Source organism: Ptychodera flava, chromosome 12 (genome assembly GCF_041260155.1).
Source record: "Ptychodera flava strain L36383 chromosome 12, AS_Pfla_20210202, whole genome shotgun sequence".
Classification (NCBI taxonomy): domain Eukaryota; kingdom Metazoa; phylum Hemichordata; class Enteropneusta; family Ptychoderidae; genus Ptychodera; species Ptychodera flava.
Window position 1 is genome coordinate 11,846,846 of NC_091939.1, and position 26,469 is coordinate 11,873,314.

The following is a 26,469-nucleotide window of genomic DNA, read 5'->3' on the forward strand; positions in this document are numbered from 1 at the left end:
GAAATTGTTGTAGTTGTTGTTACTACCATTATAATATTAATCTTCATCATCTATTGTATCATCTATTTGTTGTTATTCAAACTTTGGTATATTCAGTTTTAACTGATATTAAAGAAATCGACGTTTTAAATTTACTTGATATTGCTGAACGTTTCATACTTGAAATTACATCAACTATCAGTGACTTACAATTCGTCGAAGACTGGGTATGACATCAACTGTATAATACTGTGAAAAAGAGCGTTAAAAAGTGCAGTATCATAATAACGCCGAAGTGACATTGATAATAGTGACAGTAAGAATCCTCAACACCATACATAACTGTATAGGCTACTTCGAAAACTCCTGAGCAACCTGAGGGATCGCTGAAAAACTAGACACAAGTATAAACCTTAATATTTCACGTCTATGTTGCCAGATTCCAATGTTAAAATGTGTAAAAGGAATGTTCCTACATCCCCTGAAGGAATCTTTTCCGATGGTCGAATGAAACACTCGTCTAGCCCAATTAAAGGTAGCTCAGTTGTGTCGTGAAAGCAAAATTTATCCTTGCAATCGGCTCGATTCTGCTCATTATAGCGCCACCTCTCATATAACAACACATATCTTTTGTTTTTACGTCTTCATTATCGAATTACGTAGGTTGTATCGGACTCCTTTTGGTTTCTTCAGTAACTGTTCTAGTTCGACACTACGGTCATTGGTTCGACACTTCTACAAGACATTCTTGAAGACTTTGATCTTCTCCCATCCATGTCATCATCGCTGTGGTCTGACAGCTCCGGCTTGGATGGCGCCGGACTCTCCTTTCTGGCCAATATGTCTTGTTTCTGGAATGCACGATAGAAATTGGTATTTGTACAAGGAAGTATATTTGAGTCACAGACAAACGTAGGGATATCCTTGGGGATTTAAAGATCTCAAAATACTTAATCAAAACAAATAGGAAAATGGATTATGAAACAATTCACCTAAGTCATGTTTAAAATGTATAGCAAAGAACTTCAGATATAGCCAGGAACTTTCTAAATTGGTAGCGGTCTGACTAGAATTTATTGAAATTTAAAATGGAGAAAACTTCCTACAAAGAGTGTCCAAAGAAATACCCTGCATAAATAACGAATGTTTCCCATGTGTATCAGCATGGTGTAATGGAAGTCAAACAGAATCGCCTTCCATTCAAAAAACGTAATCGTATAGGTCTATACTTTATACGAATTTTAATGCAAAATTGTCTATACTTATGAACAATCTAACTTTAGAGTTGCTAGTTGGCGAGTGATTAGTTTGCTGAACCTTTAAAATGTATTACACTCTAACAATACCACATCGCATGTATTAAAGCTGTACGTTTTTTCTATACCCACGTTTACCAGTGTAATCACAGTTGCTCGTGACGAAAGTCTATTAGACTATTAAATGGCCTGTTTGCTCACTTACCTCTGATTCTAATTCTTTGATTCTCTCCTCCAGTTTCACAATGATCTCGTCCTTACGTCGGTTCTCCGATTCAAGGGCCGCTACTTGGTTTTCTGCATCTCCCAAACTCTGACGTAAATGTTCCGTCTCTTGATAGTGCTTGCCCTGCAATCAAACCGAATCACAAGACTTTAAATATTAAAGGTATACAGTCACCTGTAATCTAAATATGCCCATATATGGTCAAAGGGGCGTTCCTTGGTATTCAAAATGCCATATGAGGGCGCTGTTTTTAAAAAGCAGCCATCCGCTTAAAATCTGTGATTGGTTAGATTTTCTCATTCCATGGTAACTGTGGCAAAATTGGAACAGGTGACAGTATACCTTTAATTGCAAAATTTCGTTACTGTTGCTGTTCCCATTGCAGTACAGAATTGTAGCTGCTGCAATAATTGCAGCTCCATGGGCAGAGAGGCTGTGTGGGTGTGGCCTGAGGACCCGCACTCGCTCTTGGCCAAGGGAGCTCCTCAAGTGAACCTTTCAGTCAAATGTCACATTCTTATCATTTACTTGATCATACTGTCCCAGCCTGCCTATTAAAAGGGGTTGGTCGTCGGAACTCTTCTCAAAGGTTGCCAGGGACCCTACGACCGATGTAAATACTGTATCTAGGGTACGTTGGCGATTGATGAAGTTGAAACATGCATGTTCACAATGAATATCGTAAACTTAATATGTTGCAGCTATGTCGAAGTGATACATCTAGATATCATGCACGAAATACATTGTTTACAAACAAGAAAGTCGCACACGCGCAGTTCCGACGACCACCCCTTTAAGTAATACTCACCAATTTTCTGTGAAGTAGAGACTGCATCCTTAGCGTAATATCGGCTACCTGGCACTCTAACTCATCGTCATAAAGGGACGTTGAGGTTCGATATTGTCCCCTTCGCTTCCCAACCTGTCGTGTTCTCAGTTTCTTTTTCAGGACCTCCGAAGATCTCGATTCGATGTCGCTCGGTGTCTTGCTTTCACTGACAGTTGACCTTCAATGTGATGAAAGTTACGTTTTACTCTGTCCGAACCTATCCACTTTGTGCAAATGATTTATCCACTTGACAATTGAACGTATGGCAGAAATGTTGAAACTGATTTTTAGTCGCTCAATTTACAACTTGCAGGCCGAGGTTGTGCTTTATCATGATAGCAGCCTAGCGCATATTGTGAGTATATTTCTGGTATGTCACAGAAATTATGAGCCAGCAAGCTGTCTTTGTTTGTCATATTTGAAGTTGCATTTTTTACATGTCCTCTTTCAGCAACTTTAAAGATTCCAAAAAGTAAAACCGACTTCAAAATAAAAATAACACAAAATTTACAAGAATAAATGCCAAATTTGTCCCCTTTAAGTTTATCGCGGAGACGTTGGTTACATGATGTGGCAGAAAGAGGGTCAGGGTTGACTCACCACCGTTGAATCTCGGACAGTCTGATCGGTTCTATCCTTGTTTCGAACATGGTGTCCAGGTCTGTGGCATTGTCCTGTACGGTGACGCCGATGGCAGGCTGGCCCTCTGGGGACGATGTTTGAGCGTCCGTTTCAGCCCCGTTGTCCTTGCTGGTTTTCGATTTCCGGTGTTTCAGTCGCTTTCGGCCAAACTCTTCCAGTATATTCTAAATTGAGAGTAATCAATCTATCGTAATTGCACTCGACACACACGAGCAGAGACAGTGGAATGGCACTAATAGAACCAATTCAGAAAGCCAGAAAGAGAAAAATAATAAACGGCATTCTATATAATATAAAAATAACAGCCATTTTGGTTGGAGCGATGACAAGGTTCAGCATAAATCCACACTCTCCGAAAACAAAGCAAGTTTCAGTTGGTCGTATTTTGGTTTTTTTTGGTAGAAATTGATGAATAAACGCCACCTTCCTTGAAAAACTGTAATGCTTTCAGAAATCTAATGCTGGTATAACAAATGAGACTCGCAATCTATTTCAACTGTGCGGGATCGGACACATATGAGTGAGCATGGATTCCCGAACATCGAAGTCTGTTTGATCCGAAGAGTGAAAAATTGGAGTGGTAATTTTGCACACTCTAGGAAATGATTTTTTTATTGTGATAACAATGACGAAAGTTTTGTACAATAATACTCAAATTTAAAAAAAGAACTTTCTGCAACGACAGGTAAAAGCCCATTACATGTACTTTGGTTTTCTTTGACCAGATCCCCGCGTAAGAGCAGACGATAAGGGGTGAACCGTTAGCTCTTTGGGGGGTTCAATAACGGAAACAAAATCCAACAAGTGGGTCCGTCGAAATTTTTAGAGTCTTGCCGCCTTTGAGATGAAAACATTAACACGACTGGAAGTGAAAAACAAATCTGAAATGCGGGGGAAAACATGCGCGCTGTGCTTGGTAGGAAAATACGACAAAGCAAACAAATTGCATATTCCCCATTTTGATTTTCTTTCCCATGATCTAAAGGTGAAACTACAAGGCATAAGGGAGCATTCAGTTATTATGGCCGGGGGTGGGCCAGCAAAAAGGGGGGGGGGGGTCATGTATATTTTTCAAACAGCTCAGAGGGGGGGGGGTCACTTAATTTTCATAAGTATCCGTCCCGACAAAAAGCAGTTTCAGTGTTCAGAAATATTCTGGGAGATAAAAATGATTCGTTGCATGATTTCATTCTCTGAAGTTATTCACCTGTATATCTGAACAAAAGTATAATTATCTGTCACATGAACATTTTGACTTGACAACTCTGAGGCTTGTCTTATTGTAAATCAAGCTCACTGCACCGAGGGCAATGAACAATTCCTATTACTTACATATTAGAGATATAGTAAGTTTTGTTAGGGAAATTATTTAGCAGTTACCTGTACTGAGACTAGTAGTACCATGAAAAGTTAAATAATACTTTTACGTGAAATTCCAATATCATAATTGTTGTCCACATCTGAACTTTTAAATACCCTATTTGAATCAAGTACATTTGTATCAATTATCAAACACCTGTAAAAGCACAAATTAATTTAGTTTAGCATTGTAAAAAAATTATTCTTAGTTTTCTCATAGACTCCAATGTATAGTGAATCAACATTTCGGTGAAATTCCAAAATCCAATTTCTTGCACACATATCAACCTTTAACCATCCTAGGCTAACTAAGTACTTTAAAATGAATTATCAAAATGTCTATAAATACACAGATTTTGATAGTTTTGTATTGGAAAAAAAATATCCATTTTCCTCATAGACTCCCATGTACAGTAAATCTACATTTTGGTATAATTCAAAATCCAATTTCTGGCGAACACATCCATTGTAACCACCCTAATCCAATCAAGTACATTGATATCAATAATCGAGAGTACATAAATACATTGGTTTACCTATTTTTGTATTGGAAAAAAATTATTCATACTATCCTCATAGACTCCCATGTATAGTGGATGAACATTTTCAGTGAAGTTCCATAATTAGAATTCTTTGTACACATAATATGCACCTTTAACCATCATATGCTAATCAAGTAAAATTATGTTAATTATTCAACGTCTGTATATGCACAAGTATACCAAGTTTTTCATTAGAAAAAAAAATTATTCACAATTTTATCATTGACTCCCATGTATAGTGGATGAATATTTTTGGTGAAATTCTAAGGTCAAACTTTTTGTCCACATGCCAGTTGTAACAACCCTATTTCATTCATGTAAATTATCAAATATCTATAAATGCACAGATACAGTTTTGCATTGAAAAAGTATTACATAGATTTCTCATACATGTATGAGAAAATATATGTATACCATGTATGGTGAATCAACATTATCAACAGCTGATTTTTAATTAAATCCAAATATCAAAATTTTGTACACACACGCATGCGCAAAAATATTGCGATCCACCAGTAATTTCTGTCCAATCCCTTTGAGAGGTAATTTCAAAATTATAGCAAGTCAGAAGGGGAAATCTGAGCATTAACACCTTTTGAGTTTGTAAGGAAGGTCATTTGAAAAAATCTAAGCTCTTTTTGGGGGGATTCTATTGCTTCATACCCCCAAGGTGTTTGTGTGTGCAGCTTTACTCAAGCAATGTGGGAGGGGGGGGGGGTCATGAAATTTTTGTCATCTTAAAAGGGGGGTCATAAATTTTTTGGTACAATGGGTAGGGGGGGTTCACTTATTTTGACTGATGCGCAGGAACAATTTGCCGGCCCACCCCCAGCCATAATAACTGAACGCTCCCTAATGTCCGATGAAGGTTGCTAATAAAATTTTACTACGAGATATTAAGTCTGGTTCCCTGCCACAATGCCGCCGCTGACTGTACTGGCTATATTTAGCACAGCGCAGCCAAGCGGCAGAATTGAGGCAGGGCACCAGATAAATTAATCCAAGCATGTCGAGTAAGCTAATCCCTCTTACCTGCGCTTGAGGATAATCTTTGATGGCGGAAAGGACATCGTCTTTAGATAACGTAAATAATTCTGAGTAACCGACTGACCGCACATCCGCCGTACGTCTGTGAAATTAAAATCGAGAAAATGGAATTATGAATTTTTAGTCATCGATTTGATGGAAGGATTTGAGCCAAATAATTTCATTCTTGATGCTTATTGTGTTGTTGTTGTTGTTGTTGTTGTTGTTTTCTTGTTGTTTACTGAACTTGGATCCGGCGTAAATGGGAAATCATGATCAACACTTGACGAGTAATCAAGAGTCAAATACGATAACGTCAGGTGCAAAAGGATAATACGAGTAAACTTTCAGAAACTTGCACAAAAAAAATTTGTTCTACTGTTCAATAAATAATTTTTCATTTGCAATTTTATCATTATTGTTAGTTGAAAACTCAATAATTCGTGTACAGCCTAAAGAATATCTGCTTTCATTCAGTCACAGTAAATCTACCCTGCCTGAGGCGCGTCTTTTTCATATCTAAAAATCTATTCCTCGCCACATAAAAAAGCATAAGCACTCGCTTCGAAGGAAAGCTTGGTTCTGCTTAAACGCCATTGTCTGCTGTTTAAAACTAGGTGACGCCCACTCTCATCCAATTACTCAAATTGCATCAATTTTGAAATACGTGACTGATTCGTCCAAATAATATCTTTTGAAAGTTTCAGTAGATGATGATCCGTATGATATACCTGACTCTCCGAAATTAATAATTCATGTAAAAATTCCCATCTGACGTCCAGGCTGATCGATTAACGACTGCACTATACCTTACCGTTGATGATTAGAACGCGCTCATGAGAGACAAACCTCATTGCGTTTGGGCTAAAACTTTTAAAAGCTTATCCCTGTATTGGAAATCTAAAAAAAGAGAGCACCCGAAACTATGATTTGACCTCCCCCCTTCCACACACACACGATAAATACTGAAGTAGATTGTTGCAAGTTTAAAACTGCTTGCAATTTTTTGAAAAAACATGTCTCAAAAGAAAATCTTTGCGACCAGTATCATGCTCGCGTGGCGTATCAAGTGACATTGCTCACGATAATCGATTCTTCATTCCGCACGGCTTGGTTTACGTCGACGTTGTGTTGTCTCTCTCACCAATTTGTTTTGAGGGAGGGTCCCTGCCCGAGACGTAGACACCCTTAGCTAGCAAGATGCTCTGAACAGACCTAACCCCGCGGTCCTTCATAATTAAACGCAAGGGCTTTCCTTTGGCAATAAAGAGAGATGTTTTAATTCTCAACGGTCCCTATCAGCGCTAAATACAACGGATCAAGCCGTATGGCGCGTCAGATACCGTCGGAAACCGGGGTCGGAAATTAGTATCTTCCGAAGAGTTCGGAGACGATAGCGTGAATTGTATTCACTGTAAGGTACACAAGCTCGATTGCATTGTTCAATAAGGCCAAAGTAATTAAATTCTTTGTTTTGCGTACCCACCCTCGTAGGTTTTTAAGGTTTTCATTAAAACACACACAATGTATTTGAATAGAAAATTTTAGGACATGACCGCTTAGGTTTTCTGAACTAAAATTTTGTTACAATTTTTTATTTGCTGCAATCAAATTACATTGTGTTAATTTTCTTGTGTGTGTTTTTCAGCCGCTTAGACGCGTACCTTTTCCCATTTTGAGTGGACGCAAAACAAAGAATTTAATTACTTTGGCCTAATGGTGACGTTCAACGTCAAATATCAACCATGGTATTCCATGGAGGCTCAACAGTCTATGAACGGACGCATGCGCCATAAAACTTGAGCGATTAGCATGGCAGTAATGAGTCCCGATGGGAGAGGATGACACTAATGATTGTAAAACTTCAAAAGAATCAAATGTGAAAGGGCAAGGGGCTAAAAATTCATACAAAATGTCAACACTGAAGACTAATAAGCCTGCCACTGAGCAGTTTTAATCAACATAATCATTGGAGTCAAGCTGCCGCATGAAGCTATGGAAGGTGCCCCTAAGAAAACCAAACTGTTTCCATAACAAATACTGAGCAAGTTTTTCTTAAGGTTACAGCCCGTGGTGGTGGGGGGGAGGGGGCTGTGCACAGGTGTGAGAGGAATTGTCGGTAGGATGAGGGGATCAACATGTAGGTGGTCGTACACTAGACCTTTTGGGGGTCACTAAGGCTGAAAACAAAGCAATTTTATTAAGGATTGTGCACTGTAAACTTGTTTATTGATTCCCACTTACTTGTTTGCTCCACTTTCCTGATCTAAATTCAAAATACCAATTTCCCCAAAGAAGTCACCAGCCTTGAGAGTTGTGAAAACCTCGCCGACGTCGCTGTAAGAGGTAAAAAAACGCGCTATCATAACTCACGTTTGTTTGTACTGCGCGTGCGCTTGCATGGCTACAAGACCATCGGGTTGAAATCGTGAAAGGGCCAAGTATTTCCCCCCCCCCCCCCCCCCGGGCCGGGAAATTGTGCACTTAAAATTTAATTAAAAATAATTTTGTTATTTTTGCATGGTTCAAGCTGGAAGTAGAGGCTACATTTTCGCTGTGAGAACGTACCATGCAATAACATGGTGAAATTTCTGGTCTGTCGTGAAACGCAAATTATGAAGTTATCAATGGTTTTGATCAACCTCATCACAACAGTACGCAAGGGAAAGCAAATACTTACAAACATACGGGGTTGTAAGAAGTAGGTTTAAGGCCGTATTCGAACAGATTCGCATATTCACAATGGTTTGCAAGGGGTGTACACGTATCAATTCACTGTCCTGTGATGGAGGGACCGTGATTTATTGCACAGTTTTAAGAATCTGAAAATAACATTCCTCCCTCACCGCAAAAATATCGATAGACCATGATTGCAGCCTGTATGCTTTTGGGCGATAACCGTATTTTTAAAAAAGAATTAGACGTCGAACCTGGGCGAAGGCAGATCATAGAACATGTGTTTGTCAAATTCTACAGATTGCATTTTCCGCTACTCGGTTACGTCTCACCTTGTCACTTCCAAGATGCCATCGGCGATGATGAACATCTCCCGGGCGATCTCACCTTTCCGGCAAATCAGGTCGCCAGGGGTAAATATGAAGGCCTTCATTTTCAAAACAAGATCGTGAAGAAATTCCGGTGGGCACTCGTGAAAGATCGTCACCTGCATTAAAGAAAACGGGGGGACATCTCTCAGTGATTATGAGAGACAAAATGTCTCAGGGCAATGTAAAGAAAAACGCACAAAATAATCGACATTGTCCTACTTTTTAGCGATAATGTTTAACAAATGTGTTTTGCCCTCTTTTGGTGAAATGATTTGAAATTCTACACATTCAGGTATAAATCAAATGATCAAATATTGTGAAACTGTGACAAAAACATTCATGACTTCTGTCGATTGTCGTCACTTCTTGATAGAATTTTGTCTTTTTGTACGAGTTCACTGTACTGCCTAATTACCTTTCTAAGTGTTTCTAAGTTGACATGAAGCGCCAACTCAGTCTTCATCTTCTCTGGAAGCAGGCTGAGGTTACTAAGGTCACCGCCGCCAGTCAGATGACCCCTGAAAATCAGATAACGCATGCGCACATTCAAAATGCTTGTGACGATTATTCTCGAAAGTATTGACGCAGATGGGTTTACAACTTTCACGAAAATCTTGACGCTTCGTCTGCAAAATAAGGTTTCTTTTTGAAGGGGAAGTACAACAGCATTCTTGAGAGAAGCCTCTTCAGACCCGTTTATGTCCGCCAAGTAGAGTGGAGGCTATGAAAGCTTTGCCATGGACCTGGGTTTGAGAATGGTTTTCAGGAAGTTGCAATCAATAATTTTGAAATTCGTTTACCTCGCCCATGTATAATCGTACCAACGCTGAACTCGTCTTTGAACATCCTCCGGTACATTGTGCGTGCGCATGTACTGTTTAGTGTTGTCCTAGGAAAGTATTATAAGAGAAAACAATTTAGCTCTCAGAGAAAAAAGTCATCAGGTCAGATTCCATAGAATCAACGATGTCAGTCCTATAGAAATATAGTAGCTTACGAAAATGCGCGATTGAGAAATGCGAATACTAACGCAAATGTGTTCAATGCATGCGTCGAGATAAGTATATGTGGAATAAATCTAAATATTATATATATTATATATGTGTATATGATTTAATATCGTATAATATTATATGTATGTTTTGATTGTGACATCTAATATTATATTATTATATATATATATATATATATAATATATATATATAATATAATATATATATATATATATATATATATATAATATATATATATTATATATATATATATATATATATATATATATATATATATATATATATATATATATATATATATATATATAAGAAACTTGGGTTGACACACCTGGTTGTTAGGTTCCAAACGTATTTAAACCTAACAACCAGGTGTGGTAGTGTGTGTCAACCCAAGTTTCTTCTATCTTCACCCCACTCCACGCTCCACTGGGGATCACCTGAATTCCTACAGTTTCTTATATATATATATATATATATATATATATATATATATATATATATATATATATATATATATATATATATATATATATATATATATATTATATATATATGTATTATATATGTATATATTAGATATCACAGTCAAAACAAATATATAATATTATATTATATAGAATGCTTAATTAATAGTCCGTGTAAGGGCAAGTAATATCATAGTCAAAACATATATATATATATATATATATATATATATATATATATATATATATATATATATATATATATATATATATATATATATATATATATATATATGTGTTGACTATGATATTACTTGCCCTTACACGGACTATTAATTGTGCAACCTAAAAACGAAGGAGTGCATTAGTCACACACAATCCTATTATCTTCCGTCAGCAAGAACAATTGGTACTGTTGATTGAATCTCTATCTGTTTTTGTCATCCATGTATAGTAGTAGTAGTAGTAGTAGTAATAGTTATATTTATTATAGTGACTTATGACATCACTAATACAAAGAACTGATTATAAGTCATACATTATGAGAGGTCATCCAGCCCAACGGGCTTACAAGTCACTATAAAACAAAATTAAGCACTGTAGAGGGTCTCAGGACGAAGACAATAATGAACTAGAGTTAAAACTAATAAATAATGTAAATCAACATCTCATTCGTGACAAACTTAGGAAAGAAATATTTGCAGCATACACTGCGTCAACTTATTGAATAAAATGTTGCGTCTTTTCTGAAACGCTTTCTTGATATATTTTGCCTTAATCTGGCATTATTCAACATAAGATAACATAATTTTTGCATATCATCAAAAGAGAAAAACCTGATTTGTTAACTCAACCTCGTGATACAAGTGTTGACGACTGATCATTATACATAGGACAGTGAAACATAAAATGCAGCTCATCCTCGATTGCATTTAAATCACACAATCTACAAATACGTCTTTCTATAATCTCATTTCGATATCGCCCCGTTTCAATTCGTAAAGGAAGAATTCCAAAACGTAGCTGAACAAAAAAGGATCTTTCAGACCTTGACATGTCCAGTGACAGATATTTTTCCTCGCAAAACTCCGTCTTGAATTTAGCAAAAGTACGTAATTTTGGCTTATTTAACACATAAGTATACCAATGCTCGTTACATTTGTTTTGTTTCATCTCTTGAATATCTTTTACATTACAAGGATAGATGTCGTCTATTTCTAAATTATCGAAAATGTTATACATTTCTGATGCCCAGTTATTACTATTTAACAAGTTATCCCATAAAAATGTTTTCTTAGCTAATCTATTTTCATTCACATTACACAACCGATTCCACAGGCGTGCTTTATTTGCCCAATGCCTTGAAACACAAGATTTCCATCCAGTATCTCCTTTGATGACCTCGCATGTATATATACGAGAGTAATCAGTTTCGTCCATGCTCTCCCACTGGGTATTGCAAGCACCTGTGTCTAACGTCATCACTACACCGTCCACCGCTAATTGGATTGTTATCTATTTTTTATATTTTTATTTACTTATTTGTCTATCTGTTTATATGCTTATTCCAGTGCAACAACTGCTTAATGATTGTGATGTTGTGTACTATATCACTTACCAGATGTTTTTCGAAGTCCAACCGTGATGCATTGCGGTTTTCGACAACGGTTCCCACTTGTCCTAGAGATAAACGAACAGAGAACAGATGAAAATTCTAAACGGAACAAAAGTATGGCACAAGTGAATCGCGGCATTTTATAACTGCGGTGATAGTATGCAGTTACTTGTTAATATCGCTGAGTACTAGTTACAATGAACATACTGGGGTAACCATACCGCCGTAATGATTGGTATTTTTACATTTGAATGTGCTATTCTGACGTATTTGATCAAAAATAAAATTTGGAGAGGAGATAATAGCTGTTCGTAACCGTCCTACAGTTTGAATTTGAAAATTTCCCCTGTCGTCCACGTAGTCTCTCTCCCCTAGTCGCCACCAGAAAATATTCCAGTTTCTCCTCCCAATCAAAAAATTCCCACTCTCTTCTCCGATTCACCCCTTCAAAAATTCCCACTGCCATCTCTTTTTGGTGAATGCTTATCGCCCTACTGTCGACCAATTTCCAAAAACAACCGAATAGAACTGTATGCTCGCCAACTTGTCCTTTTTCAAGTTGTCCGCTGAGCAGCTGAATGTAATTTCAACTAATAAGGAAAACCTGTCCGCCAGCCTTTTTCCCGCCCACCGATACGATGAAAAATAACTTGCTCCTCCACCCACAAAGAAAACGATAATGAACAATTTCTTGCACTAACAACTTTGTTGGTTGCTACTGAATATAAAAACATACTTCAGCGCCACCAGCAATGCCAAGGACTATCGATGGAAACATTCAGCTAGTAAAATGGAATGTTTACTCCCAGCTTCTGCTCCAAAAACTAACGGAATCTAGATCGCCATCTAGTATTGCAGAAATCTTAACAACGTGTTTTTGAAGACGGTATCTTAGTTTATATTCAGGATAGGCTACAGTCAGTATTACAATATTTATATTGATGTATATAAAGTTTAAATGCCCACACACAAACAATTTCACAACAGCGGACATTTAATCACCGGTCATCCTGGCCCAGAAGATACTGTTCATTTTGGACGATTATCCGCTGGATTTTATGTTGCTATATTTTAGGAGTTTTCTTGCAAAAGTATGCATGATCAAATTCCACAGAAACTTTTTGGACACAATGCTACATCTGATTTTGGCTTATGGTAGTACGTGCCTCGAAAGTGATGACCTCTACAGACTTAACCTTTATTTGAACTTTCAATCATTCTTTTACCAAATCAAGAATAAAAATCAGGGCTCGCCGTGCAAATTTTGGTACTAGAGAAATAAATTACCTAACATTTACCGATATTTGAAATTCAAAATGGCCACCTATCCCTGTGTATACTCGCGGGGGTGGAATAAAAAGCTCAATTTTCTAAAAATCATGACGGTGATTTTTTTCTGACTTGAAGAGCTTTACACCAAGAGCTTTCAAATGAGCCCCCGCACGTCTTAGATCAGAAAGAAGTGTGCGACTTTTAGAGTCTGAATATCTGTCCCCGAGGCGCATTTTTGGGTCTGTCTTTCAAAGTCGGATATCCCTTGACTTTCGAGAAATACTGTTATCGCATGGCCACATCCCCTTCAACAAAGTCATCCATGATTTATTCGTTTCTTTCTGATAGCAACACTAACTACGGTAACTCCTCAAATTGTGGAGTGACCATTAACTAACTAATTATTGTTTTTGTATTTGTCTGTTCAAAAGTTGTGCTCAATTCGTCTATTTAAAAAATGCCTTATAAAATAAAAACTCACATTCGTTTAAATAGCGTGGCTTAATCCATTAAGCGTCACAGGGCAAACCTTTGGTTTTGGATTTTGGCGCTAAAAAGCATTAATCTTGTTGGCTGATTGCTTAATTGCTTGACTGGTTGATTAATTGATTGATTGATTGTCTGTACTCGTGTCAGTCATTCAATTGTAGTTGTTGTTCGCATTATTGTTGTTGCGATGGTGATTATGGAGATGGAATTTCTAGTCTGCTTTGTCTGACCGAAAGACTAGTATAAAATAAAATACTGAAGTCCAGGTTCAGAGGAAAGCAAACGATACCAACACTGTTAGATTCTATCCTACTTCATGCAATGTTCTTCTAGTGCCTACAAAAGAATTAGATCACCGGAGTTGAAGAGCATTCCCGAAACATGCTAATCGGCTATGTTCCCTTTCTGTCACGAGAACAGAAGTCAAACTCGTCCGACATCACAGAAAATGTCTGATGTCTCTTTCCCTTCTGTAAGATTTCAGTCATACCATTGGTCCTTGAATTCATGTTTCTGTATAATATACTTGTATTAATAATAGCCGAACTTGGGAAAAGGCTTACAACTGCAAACATGCCTTAAAATGCAGGTTCATCATCCGACCGACAGAAACTTTGGTAGGCGAAAAAATCATCAACTTGCATCAAACACGAACATGCAACTTCATGCCGGGACTCAGCTTTCACGTCGAATGAGGCACGTTTTTGGCCTCGAGGTATGCGATAATTGACGTGCTTTCGTGTAGGCAATGGTTGCCATGGTTATAACTACGAAAGGAACTATAAATATAACATTGAAACGACACAGCACTGAAAAAAAGACAATGCCAGACAGATAGATGACAAATGAAGAAAATATCAAATACAGTAAACAAAGATCAAAGATACTTAGATTACCCCTTGCTGAGATGGTTTATTGCTATTATATCATAATATTGATTTGAAATTCTAGCGTTAAAAGTCAAAACAGGGATTTTTCTCTAGCTGAGACTTCGTGGCTATTCCAATCGCGATGTATTGCGAACATAGCGTCTTGACCAATCAGATCGCAGTATTTGCGCCATCAATATACCGGTATAATACAATTCAGTATATTTAAACAAAATGAGAATGGCTTGTTCAAACCACAATTCGACATACCTTTATGGCGCAAGAGCCATAACCCAAAACTATATATAAGACATTTGTAACACAAATGAGTTTAAGAAATCACGATCTTCAGTCAAATGCTGATATAATCACTGTTTCCTTGAGATGTTGAGTAGCAGGCACTATTCTCAAAAGATTTGAGAGACACCAGCTATTTCTACAATGCCTGTTCTCCTAAGTTTCCATGCAGTCATTCATTATTAATTTATCTAATTAATCTAATTATGGTCATTTAGCCCGCCTACTGGCAGCGTCTTGACTGGGGATGGTACAGTGGAGGCCTATTAAGTGCACCAGTGTAGGTATAAAATTTTCATCTATTTAAGCCTTAGGGTCTAATTTTCTCAAAACTCCCACACTTTCTTTCTTTCTTTCTTTAACAAAAAAGGCTCTTAGCCTTGTTAGTTCCGCATGCCAGCTGCGATCAGGTAGGTTAAGACAATGCCTGCTCACAATCTTCTGTAAAGCCTCTTTTTTGTGTCTCATGCAGAGTTTTCACAACGTCACTTGCATTGCAATCGCAGAAATTATAACAGAAGCACTAATATGTGGCATTTTTCAGGCTGTTTCCAAATCACACTGAAATGTCTGGGTTAGATAATGATTTACATGTAATAAGTATGTGACAATAGACATTTGCCGGGGCATTTTACACAAGACATGCAGATATAGGAGCGTGAAGAAAATAGTTCTTTAATAGTGTCAATGTCATGGTTAAAACCATAGAAACCACGCGTGGCCCGATTGCAAACCGCAAAACAAATAAATGAAAAAATATTCGAATTTTAGCTCAATGAGCTATGTCGAAGCGATGTCTGTCTGTCCGTCTCTCTGTGGGCCCGATATCTCGAAAAACGGCGTTTGAGATCAGAATCGAATCTGGTACATAGACTCTGTTTGAGAATGGCAAGAACTGATAAGTTTTGGTGGATGTGGCTTGCAAAGTTCATGCTCATTTGCATAATTAATGATTTTAGAAAAAGAATAGACATACAATGGGAATAGAATTGGATGATACTTGCTACAAATGTTCATCACACAAGGATTTATCCGCCATGGAAGACATAAAGGTGTGACATAAAAGTTTAATTGCTAATTTGCACATTTGATGAACTTTCCTAATTAGGGATATATATCTTAATTGACTCAATCAAAATTGACAAAACTTGGTATGTATATTGAAGATAATATCATTCAACATTACTAAAGTCATTCAGCACTTTTACTTCAGCCAATTCCTAATTTGCATATTTAGTGAACCTTCCTAATTAGGATTATATATCTTGATCGACTCGGCTAAAGTTGACGAAATGTGCTATGTACATGGAAGACACTATGATACAACCTTACTGAAAGTCATTAAGCATTTCTACTTCAGCAAATTCCTAATTTGCATATTTAGTGAACTTTACTAATTAAGGGATATATACCTGGATTTACTTGATCAAAGTTGGCGAAACATGAATGAATGAAACATGAATGTTATTTAGCATTTTCACTTCAGCTAATCACTAATTTGCATATTGAAGACATTTCCCAATTAGGGATGTATATCTGGATTGGTAAGATCAAAGTTGACGAGACCTGCTAAGTGTATTTGACATACACTAATATAACAATAATGAAAGTTGTTTTTAGCAGTTTTAGATCAACTTATTACTAATTTGCATATTTAACGAACTTTCCTTATCTAGGATATATATCTAGATTGACATGATCAAAGTCGACAAAACTTGCAATGAACATTAAAGATACTAAGTTAAAAGATTATTGAAAGTCATTTAACATTTTTACTTCAGCTAATTACTAATTTGCATATTAACGGATTTTCCTAATTAGGGTTATTTTTCTGGATTGACTTGATCAAAATTGTTTAAACTTGCTCTGTACATTGAAGAAACTATAATGACCAAAGTCGAGTTAGATTTTTTAGAACACCTAATTACTAATTCGCATATTCAACGAACTTCCTAATTAGATATATATATATATATCTGGACTGGCTTAATCAAAGTTGACAAAACGTGCTATATGTATTGAAGATACTCCGATATAACATTATCGAAGTCATTTAGCATTTTTATTTTAGCTAATTACTTATTTGCGTATTTAACGGACTTTCCTAATTAGGGATGTATATCTGGATTGACTTGACCAAACTTGACGAAACGTGCTATGTATATTATAGATACTATGACATAATATTACCAAAAGTACTTTTGATTTTGTAAAACATCTTATTACTAATTTGCATATTTAACGAACTTCTCTGATCAGGGATACATCTTGATTGTACGTTGGAGAATTTATGATAAAATATTAATGAAAGTTGTTTAGCATTTTTACATCAGCAAGTTACTAATTTGCATATTTAACTTACTTTCTTAATTACGGATATAAGACTGGAAGGACTCTTAAATAGTTTATGAAACTTGCTATGTGTATTCATGAGATAATTATGTTGTATAAGTGAAAATATTTTGCATTTTCATGTCAGCTAATTTATAATTTGTATATCTAATGAGCTTTCACAGTTTGGCATATATAGCTTGAAGGACTTGACCAAAGGCAGTTACACTTGCTATATAAAGTGGTGATACAATAACAGCAGTCAAAGAAATTTATTATTTTTATTTCAGCTAATTACATATTTATATACTTAATTACCTTTTGAATTAATCTGTGGTGAATATTGTTCATGATGTTGATCATAACACTTTCAATGAAGTTGCAAACATGTGGCGAAAGTTTAAATTCACAGACAACTGCAATAGACACGTTTGGCTACACGTTTTACGTGAACGTGAACGCGAAGAACTACATCGGCGTTTGAGTAAACACGTGACATTTCAGTTCATACCTTGTTATTATAAGCAGACGATATCGTCCGTGATACTATACTTACACCACAAATCAACAATGGTATTCGGCGATATTCGTCCTCTTTTTTATAATGATGGAACAAAGTTTTTTTTTAAATAACACAGTGACGAAAACTGTTTGCTACAGCTATATTACACTGCATGACCTTTCAACTCACCTACAATCGTAGCAAAGACGAACACTCCGATCAGATAGCTACAAGTCTGAAAAACATACCTGGAAGGGAAAAGAAGAACAAGGCGTGTCATAAATATCAAAACGAGTTGAAATATAATGATTGAAAACATAGTAAAAAAAAAAGTTTCTCTAACGGTCCCCAGAAAAGGTCATCCCTTGGAACCCTAGGGATTGACTTCAATTGCTGGTTTATGTTCAAAAATAACAGGCATTGGTTCAATGCAAAACTGTCAAAGGCCAACAGTCATGTATACTCTGTCAACGTCTTTGCCATTGTTTATCAGTAACAAAGGGGAAGGAGATGTCAAACAGACACCTTCGAGGTTCATTATGTCAAGTTCGTTTGTTCTGTCAGATCATCGACGACAAAGAGGAATACTAGTACGTCACCATGGCGGTAAACTCCGCGAATACCTTGAAGTTCATGATGTCAGGTACAAACCATGCAAACTCTCTTCCGTTTTTCATTTCCGCCCATAGTTAATTTGGCAATTTTGCGTCAGTTTTTGCAAAAATGTTAATCTTTATTTCTTGAACGATCATTTGGAGTTTTACTGCAGTTTTGTCGATGAATTGGCACTTTTTAATTAGCAAGTTCAAGTGCAATGAAGAATAACAACATTGACCGCCCTCTACATCTACACAAACTGCTCACATAACAGTATAATGTAGAAAGAGCTTATTAGAGCCAGGAAGATATTTACTATTGAAATATAACAAAAAGTTTATGTATACATTGGCATGTTTTCGGTGTTCTACACTACCGCTGGCCATTGAAGAAGGAAGGCGGCACAGCATCGACTCAACACAGAGAGTTTGCACAATTTGTAAGCAGGGTGTCGAAAATGAATACCATTCTAATATTCCCTTAATTTGTACGCTGATTTGAGGAAAGCTATGTTACCACAGGATGTTTTTGCGGAACCAACCTTGTATGAGTTTAAGAAACTAATGTGTGCAGCAAAGCCGAAACCCTGCTTAATCTTTGTCACTTCGTGTACAAAGCGTTTACACTCACTGATTGGACAGTTCATCCAGCTGTCAATTGACTTAAGGGACGTCTTGTTTTCCACCTTCTATCGAAGAGGTTTATTTTTCTTCTATGCATATTTATTACACTCACATCATTCAGCGTGCACTGCCATTGGTTAAACACGACTCACGTGACATGTAAAAGTATACACATATTGACTGGCCATGAGGGCAACAGCATACGTCTGTACCCCGAGGGACTGTGAGTCACCCCCAAAAACAGACTGTTTCCCGAGGCCGTAGGCCGAGGGAAACAGTCTGTTTTTGGGGGTGACTCACAGGCCCGAGGGTTTAAAGACGTATGCTGTTGCCCTCATGGCCAGTCAATATGTGTTTTGTAACACACCTCATCCGTAGTCATACATAAGAACGTACCATACACAAAAGTTGTCGCATGTAAGCTATATGATGTAATATGTTGGAGTGGTTCAGCAAGAAAAAGTTTTTGCCGACAGGGTCGCAATACTTCTGCAAAACGTTCAATGCACCTTTGATTATCGTCTTCGTTCGTTTCGAGTCCTTGTTTGAAACCAGAGCATTCAGTTCTTCTTCAGAAAGTAGGATAAACCGAGAAATTTCTCGACTATCGTTTCGCTCGTCCGCAGACGGCATCTTTGTTTACATTCCAGTTCGCGCATGCGCCAATGTTTTTTTGACGTCAGCGGGCATCATTTTTCGGAACTGATGCCTGGCAGGCAACAGTTCCGACAAATGATGCCTGATGACGTCGTTTACGTGGATCAGCACAAAAAGAACGCATCCCACGTGACTGTCAATTGGCGAATTAGAACACAGACTGCGGATGAGGTGTGTTACAAAACGTGATGATGCCCTCTGCGAATGTGATGATGCCCTCTGCGAACTTGATGATGCCCTCTGCATTTGATATTACATGGATGACGTCATTTTACTTACTGCGCATCCTTTCTGCGCAAAACAAATTGTCGTTCGCTTGTTGTACTTTGCAGTTGGCAACTTATGGCTCGAAACGTCATGCAGAGCTGTCACCGGCACAGTTAGACGATATTTTGATGCAGGTAAACAGCAAACGAACAAAAATGGCAACAAGGAATGCAATTTCTGTGTTCAGCGACTATGCTAGCAACAAATTTGGATACGCCACCGAGGAGATCGGCAAACTTTAGCAGCAACCCTAGACTCGGCATTGACATTTTACGCTGAGGTCCGGACTCAGAAGGCGAACTGTACTCGAAGAAGTCTTTGTGTTTTTGTTTCTTTGCATGTTTGCTTGTTCGGTGTAATAAAAATAATAACACATGAGAGCTTGGGCAATATCACGATTTTTTGCCTGCCCTCGGGCTGGTGGTCATCTTCTAACGTCGTCACTTTGATGTAACTTTGTAAGCACAGCTCAAAGGAATTTGAAAATAACGATCAAGCATAATGTGATGTGGTTGATGTTCATCTCCAAATACCACAGAACTTTTTCACCAACAGAAAAAAAACCCACAGGTAAAACTGATGACACACGATTTTTTGTCATTTTTGGAACGAAATTCAGTCCATTATTCAACCCTGGGTGATCCATGTAAGTTACTGTGGATTTCAATAATTATCAGCTTAAAATTTAACTTTTTACCATGCATTGGGGAATTCAAAAAGCTCAAAAACAAACAAAAAAAAACACAGAGAAATGACAACACGTTCCTCTCTTTCTGTACGTCGGATGTAAGCTTATGTCGCTTTCGTAAGCAGCAGACGACATATGTCAAATTATGACGTCAGGACATAGATTTTCAAATCCGTCTGTCACGTGTAACAGTAGCTGAACTCTGTAAACACACGACATGTTGGTTACATCGGGTATTATAACATTCCCCTTGGAATAGAGCGGGGCAGATTGAATGTAAATGCTAAAACAGACAAGGAAAAATATGTCACTGAAGTCATCACCGTGTCCCGTTGGGCACAGAGATTAAAAGGTGTTTTGTTTACTTCACCATGGTAACGGGTGAACAGGCAACAGTCTGTTCAACGAGTGCGTGTCGAGAATAACACAAACTGCTCATCATAACTTAAAACTGCGGCAAAATGTAACAGTTACAAAATCAAAATGCGACAGTGAAAGTGTCTGTTCAAAACCAAATGACACTTATGCGGAATCATGTTAATAATTAAACCCGATAACACAGTTATCCTTGTTGAATGGGGAAAAACAACATGGTGTGAATTATATTGATGCGGATCTTAATTTGATTAATAGCTGGCAAATATTTGCATTCATAAAAAAATAAAATTTCCAACAATTTCATTTCACCATTCCCGCGGCAATTTACTTATGTCTATAATTACTATGATCGATTAGTAAATTGGAATTCAGTTCCGCCTGGGGGATAAATTGCCTTTCCGCACAGTGACTAAAGGAAGTCAACCGTATTGTTTTTCCAGCCTCGAGTATTTTTTGTCGTGTATCTTGCTTGGTATTGACCAATGCAGCTATCCTTGCAAAGAGTCATCACCCCCTGCATCGCAACCCCAGTGAGCTCTTCCCATGTCCATACGACCGCGCGATTCACGTGATAGGTTTCAACTTGCAAGGTCCAGTTCTTCTAAAAATTATCTTAAGGTTGCATGTAACTCGAATTTCAAAAGCTTAAAGTGCTGCTCCAACTATCCATTACAGAAACTCTTAACCATTGTCTTTCTAGACAAAAGATAAAATCCTAGGTCATCATGCAGAATTTGGTACTAGAGAAGAAAATACCCAATATTTACTTATACTTCAAATTCAAAATGGCCGCTGTCCCGTGTTAACTCTATGGAGGAAAATTTCGTAAAACATTTGATATTCAAAAACGTAAGCCGGTGAAAATGTTTATTTATCCACCAGCTTCAAAATTAACACCCCCCCAAAAAAAAAACAAACAAAACAAAACAAAACGGTAAGACCAAGAAGGTAAAAGTTTTAGGGTCCGAATATCCAATGTTATATTTGCTAAGAATTTTCGTTCCGATTAAAATTCAGTTGTCGACGATAACATTGGCATTGTACACATACCGGCTTTGTTGACAAATTGAACACAAGACATTTCTTGAAACAGTATTTTAAAGACATTATAAAGCTGACGGAAAACACTTTAAAGGTTACAGATAACTGTGGTTGAGTTGAGGTAAGCGATCGAAAGGCAGAGAGAGAACTGATGTACGATGCGTGTATACGTATATAAGTATTTATCCCTCCGTCCAGTTCGTTGAGTGCAACGAGCGTTGGCTATAGCAGTGCAAGGTGTCTACGTTAACGTTGTCAATAATATATGTTAAACTCAAAGCCGTCTAGCTGTTGCAGGTAGAAATTCTGGCACTCTAATTTAAAGTTTACCATCGGCAACTGTGTTCAAGATTAAGATTATACAGTGTTATGCATTGGTCTTTAACGTGCAAAGCCCAATCACCCCAGCCACTGATTTCAGGTAGTAAGTGAAAAATTTAAACTTTTGCTCAAACTTTCCTCAATGACACTTTCAACCTTTCTCTTGCAAGATCAAGAAATTTCGAAAAATTAAAAGGGTGAAAATTTGTCTTACTCCAAGAGCTTTAAAATGGGTCCCTACAAGTGGCGACCTTACAATTATGAGAGTCTGAATTTCTGTCCCCGAGGCGCATTGTGAAAAATGAAAAATTTCATTTTCCTTCGAAGCGTCAGCATGTGGATAGCGGTCAGTTTAAATTTCAAATGTGGACAAGTTCTGGGTAATTTGTTTCTCGAGTAACAAATTTTCACGGTCATCCCTGATTTTTTATTTTCACTTTCAAAGACAATGATTTAAAGTTTCCTTGAGGAAAGTTTCAGTGAACGTTTTAAAACGTACTTTCATTTTCAAGACGCGTGCTCAGGCTACCTTAATCACAGAAAGCATCTGCCCGGCTTAGTTTTTCAAGCTTTATTTAAACGCAGATATTTTAAAAGACATCATGGTGTGATATTAAGTTTAAATTCTGCACTTTTTGATGAACGAAATGACTTGTGACTCAATCACGTGTGTTGGGATGACCTATACCGCTCCTATATCCTGTAACAGCTACCGCAGAAAGAAACGCTGTATGATTAGTTCCACAACTCTCAACGTTATCCGTGCAAGTCCCTGCAGCTCTCTTTCATCCAAAACTGTTTTAATTCCTATGTGTGTATATTATGGTTGGCCAACCTGTTCAGTCGAAAACTGAAACAATATGTCTGAATGAAACATTGAAAGGGGCAGGCGCAAAATTTCTAGACAATAATTAAAAGTTTGAAGTAAAAAGTCATGGAAAGTTAGGGTTTGACAGAAACTGATAATGGCAGAAATACGTGATTAAACTGATTTTGACTATCAAGACAAACCGGAAAAAGACGGACGAGTTTGGTCAAAGGAAAATTTCCGTAAAAAGGACTACTATACTCACTCCCAGTTTTCCGAAGGTGCTGGTAGATCTCCTATAGTGGTGAGGGTCAAAGTTGACCAGTACACGCACCACAGGTATTTTCTTGTTAAGGTGGCGTAATCCCCGACGGGTTGTGGGTATGCCCACTTCTCTTCCCCGACGTCGTCGCTGGCAAAACCGATACTTTCACTGATGACGTAGTAGATGGCGGCGAACCAGTGAATGAGAAGAAACAACAGGTGGGATAGGTTTATGACCCGCCAGATGTTCGGGTGGGCCGTGCGGCTTTCTTCCATGTAATAGAATTGTTTGAATCTGTAAACTTTGAGAAAGCGAGGGAACCGAAGCATCGGGGAGACTCTCCCGACTACTAGATAGAGCAAGTCCAGCGGCAGCAGTGTGGCCACGTCCAGTTTGAAACTCCAGGACTTCGCATAATGCATTGCAAGTTTTTTGGTGTCTCGGACTACGATGCCCTGTTCGAGGTACCCAGACCTGAGCTGCACGCCGATATCCAACAGGTAGATGAAATCGGATAGATAATCGAGCGTGAACCACAGTTCTCTGAAGTTGTCCTGGAGATCGACCCATGCTTGACGAGCTATCATCAGCCACATGTTGTAGACGACCGTAGCTGATACAACTGTCAACCAGTAAAAGTTGAAGTTGTGGTCCGGATGGACGACCAGAAGTTCTCCTATCGTTTCCGAGTCGCTCGCTTCGTCGCTCTGGGAGTCGAGCGTCGCAGTGGTATCCTGCATCGCCATCTCCCGCTGGCGGGTCGTGAATCTCTCCATGAATGAGTCCCTCCTTTGTACGGGCTTGGAAATTTTCCTCTTTTTGTCGACAGCATTTCGGAACCTGACCACATTTCTGAACGACTTCCAGAAGCTGCGCCGCGAGCGGCTTTTACCTGCCGGCCGCTTGCTCTGCCTGCCACTCACCGTCGACACATTTCCGTTGTCCCTGAGTATAAAACCGTTGTCGCTGATCTTTCCCCCGCTGGTCATTTCAAACAGAGAAACTACACTCGCGTCCCTTCGACCATCTGGTCTACCACTGAGCGCAGACGCTGTCCTGCTGTTCGCTTCGTTCAATATTCCCAATTCGGTGCAAACCGAATTTTCGTTCCCAACGTTTTCACTCTCAAATTCCTCGATCGTCGGTCTAAAACTAGTAGTATCCTTATATTCCACCATCTCGACATCAACCGTTTAACAAACAGTCAACGAGAGCTCATGTGGCTCCTTGCGAGCCCGTCTGGATGACAGCTGCCCCCGTTATGCCGACAAAGATGTCTCGCTCTTTGTTAGGTATTGTTATCCTTTCCTTCCGAGTCGTACACAATAGCTACTTACGGTCCCTCAATTGTGGACAAACCAGGCTGTGCCTTACTGTTTTTGTTTGAATAGCAAAATTAGCGAGCCCTGACAACGCGTAGCTCTCTCTAGCAACCCGTGACTTGGTATGTGATACTCCTCTCTCGCGAGCGCAACAGAAAGTTGCCGGTGAAGGGACGGTCTTCGGCGCGGTTACTATGGAAACAAGCGTGTGACGCAACGGAGAAAGGCTGTGCGCCACCCAGCTTACACTGGATTCCCCTCTTCTTTAATGAGTGCGGTTGCGATAATAAGGAAACTCCCTCCCAGGAGGACGACATGTGGGGTACTTCTGAGAGTGTTCGCCACTTCGGTTTATTAATTGGACGACATATGGAATTTGAAATGCTGTTCCGCTCAGGAGAACTGACGATATTTTTTGCTCAGTGCCTGTAAAACCATAGATGTCTAGTTTTTTGCATCCATGGTAAAACTCACTTCAACGATACCCAACGACTCGAGAATCTTAGGAAAATGAAAACTGTCGGTAACATAGAATCGCAGACGTTATCTGAAGAATCACACCTATTACGTATACTGTAAAATTTCTGAACACGAACTCGTCGCCTCGCTTTGCTGGCTGTCAGCAACACCACAGTATATTTTTTTTCCATATTTCCTTGTTTTAACATCGATCGTTGAACCATGTCACCTCAAAAACCAACTCGAAATAATAGTTAGAAACTCATCGACACCTTATTTGTAAGAGACTTATGGTGTATTTTGGTCTTCAACAACAATTACAATTTGGAAATTAATAAAGTAAGTCGAATATTTCCTGTGTCATGAATATTATATTAAAATGTAATTGCACCCATGACGATAGCTAAATCGAGGTCAATTGGCACTTTCTAAAATCCGTATAGTTTTGGTGCTAACATTTTTACTAGACCTCACCTGAAAGTCAACATTAATAAATCCACTGTACAAGATAGCTGACGATGCATTCATGTTGCGAAATATTGAACCAAAACACGAAATATGTGAAGAACGCTGCCACTGTACTGCAAAAAATTATTTCTTGCCTCAGGTTTCATGGATCTGCGTCATAACCATGGCAACGGGCCGCACATCGTTCACCTGCCCACAGTCTCTCCACCACCGGGAGGGACCATGACCGGATGGACCACTCCCTCGAATGTCATTTTTAAACTCAACGGCAACATCTCAGATGGGTGTCAAGATTGAGGAATGAAATAAAAGTGGACATCTTACTCTTACGCCCTCTATATTTTCATGAAAGTAAAAGTCACCAAGAGTCAATGAACACTTGAACCACATATGGTATACTCCAATACAAGTGTAACACTATTATAATCAAGAAGAGGCTTGTCAAATCCTCCTGCCAAGGAGAAAGTAATGAATGAGGCTGCATTCACAAACCCCTCTGAAAGAGAGGGCGGGAGAATTGACGGGGGGGGGGGGTTGAAAATATTTAGGTATGTTGGGGCATTTTGAAGGGGTTTGGAGACGTTAGGGGGTGGTTTTGTTACGTGTATCCACTCTTCCCTGAAGCGTGACGAAAAGTCCAGCACAGTCATATGTGTACTGTCAGCATTCAAGTCCGGACTAGAATTTATTTGTCATCAAAAGCGAGGAATGCTGTCTTTAGGCTGCGTTCACAAATAATGATGAGGGGGGGGGGGGCTGGAGGAACCCTGAATGAAATCTTATTTTTTCAAATCCCCCATACCCTCGAAATATTTCC

General features: G+C 38.4%; 1 protein-coding gene across 1 annotated transcript; it reads right to left on the reverse strand.

Annotated features, from left to right (window-relative positions):
* Positions 1 to 24,851, reverse strand: LOC139145009 (cyclic nucleotide-gated channel alpha-3-like). The gene is made up of 12 exons (XM_070715896.1): positions 23,404 to 24,851; positions 17,948 to 18,006; positions 12,002 to 12,063; positions 9,707 to 9,795; positions 9,322 to 9,424; positions 8,868 to 9,022; positions 8,104 to 8,196; positions 5,866 to 5,962; positions 2,891 to 3,096; positions 2,270 to 2,468; positions 1,441 to 1,584; positions 1 to 830 (listed from the first exon to the last, which is right to left on the reverse strand). Exons 1-12 carry the CDS (start codon positions 24,579 to 24,581, stop codon positions 681 to 683), a joined length of 2,535 nt encoding a protein of 844 aa, XP_070571997.1. The 5' UTR covers positions 24,582 to 24,851; the 3' UTR covers positions 1 to 680.
* Between the last annotated feature and the right edge of the window lie 1,618 nt (positions 24,852 to 26,469).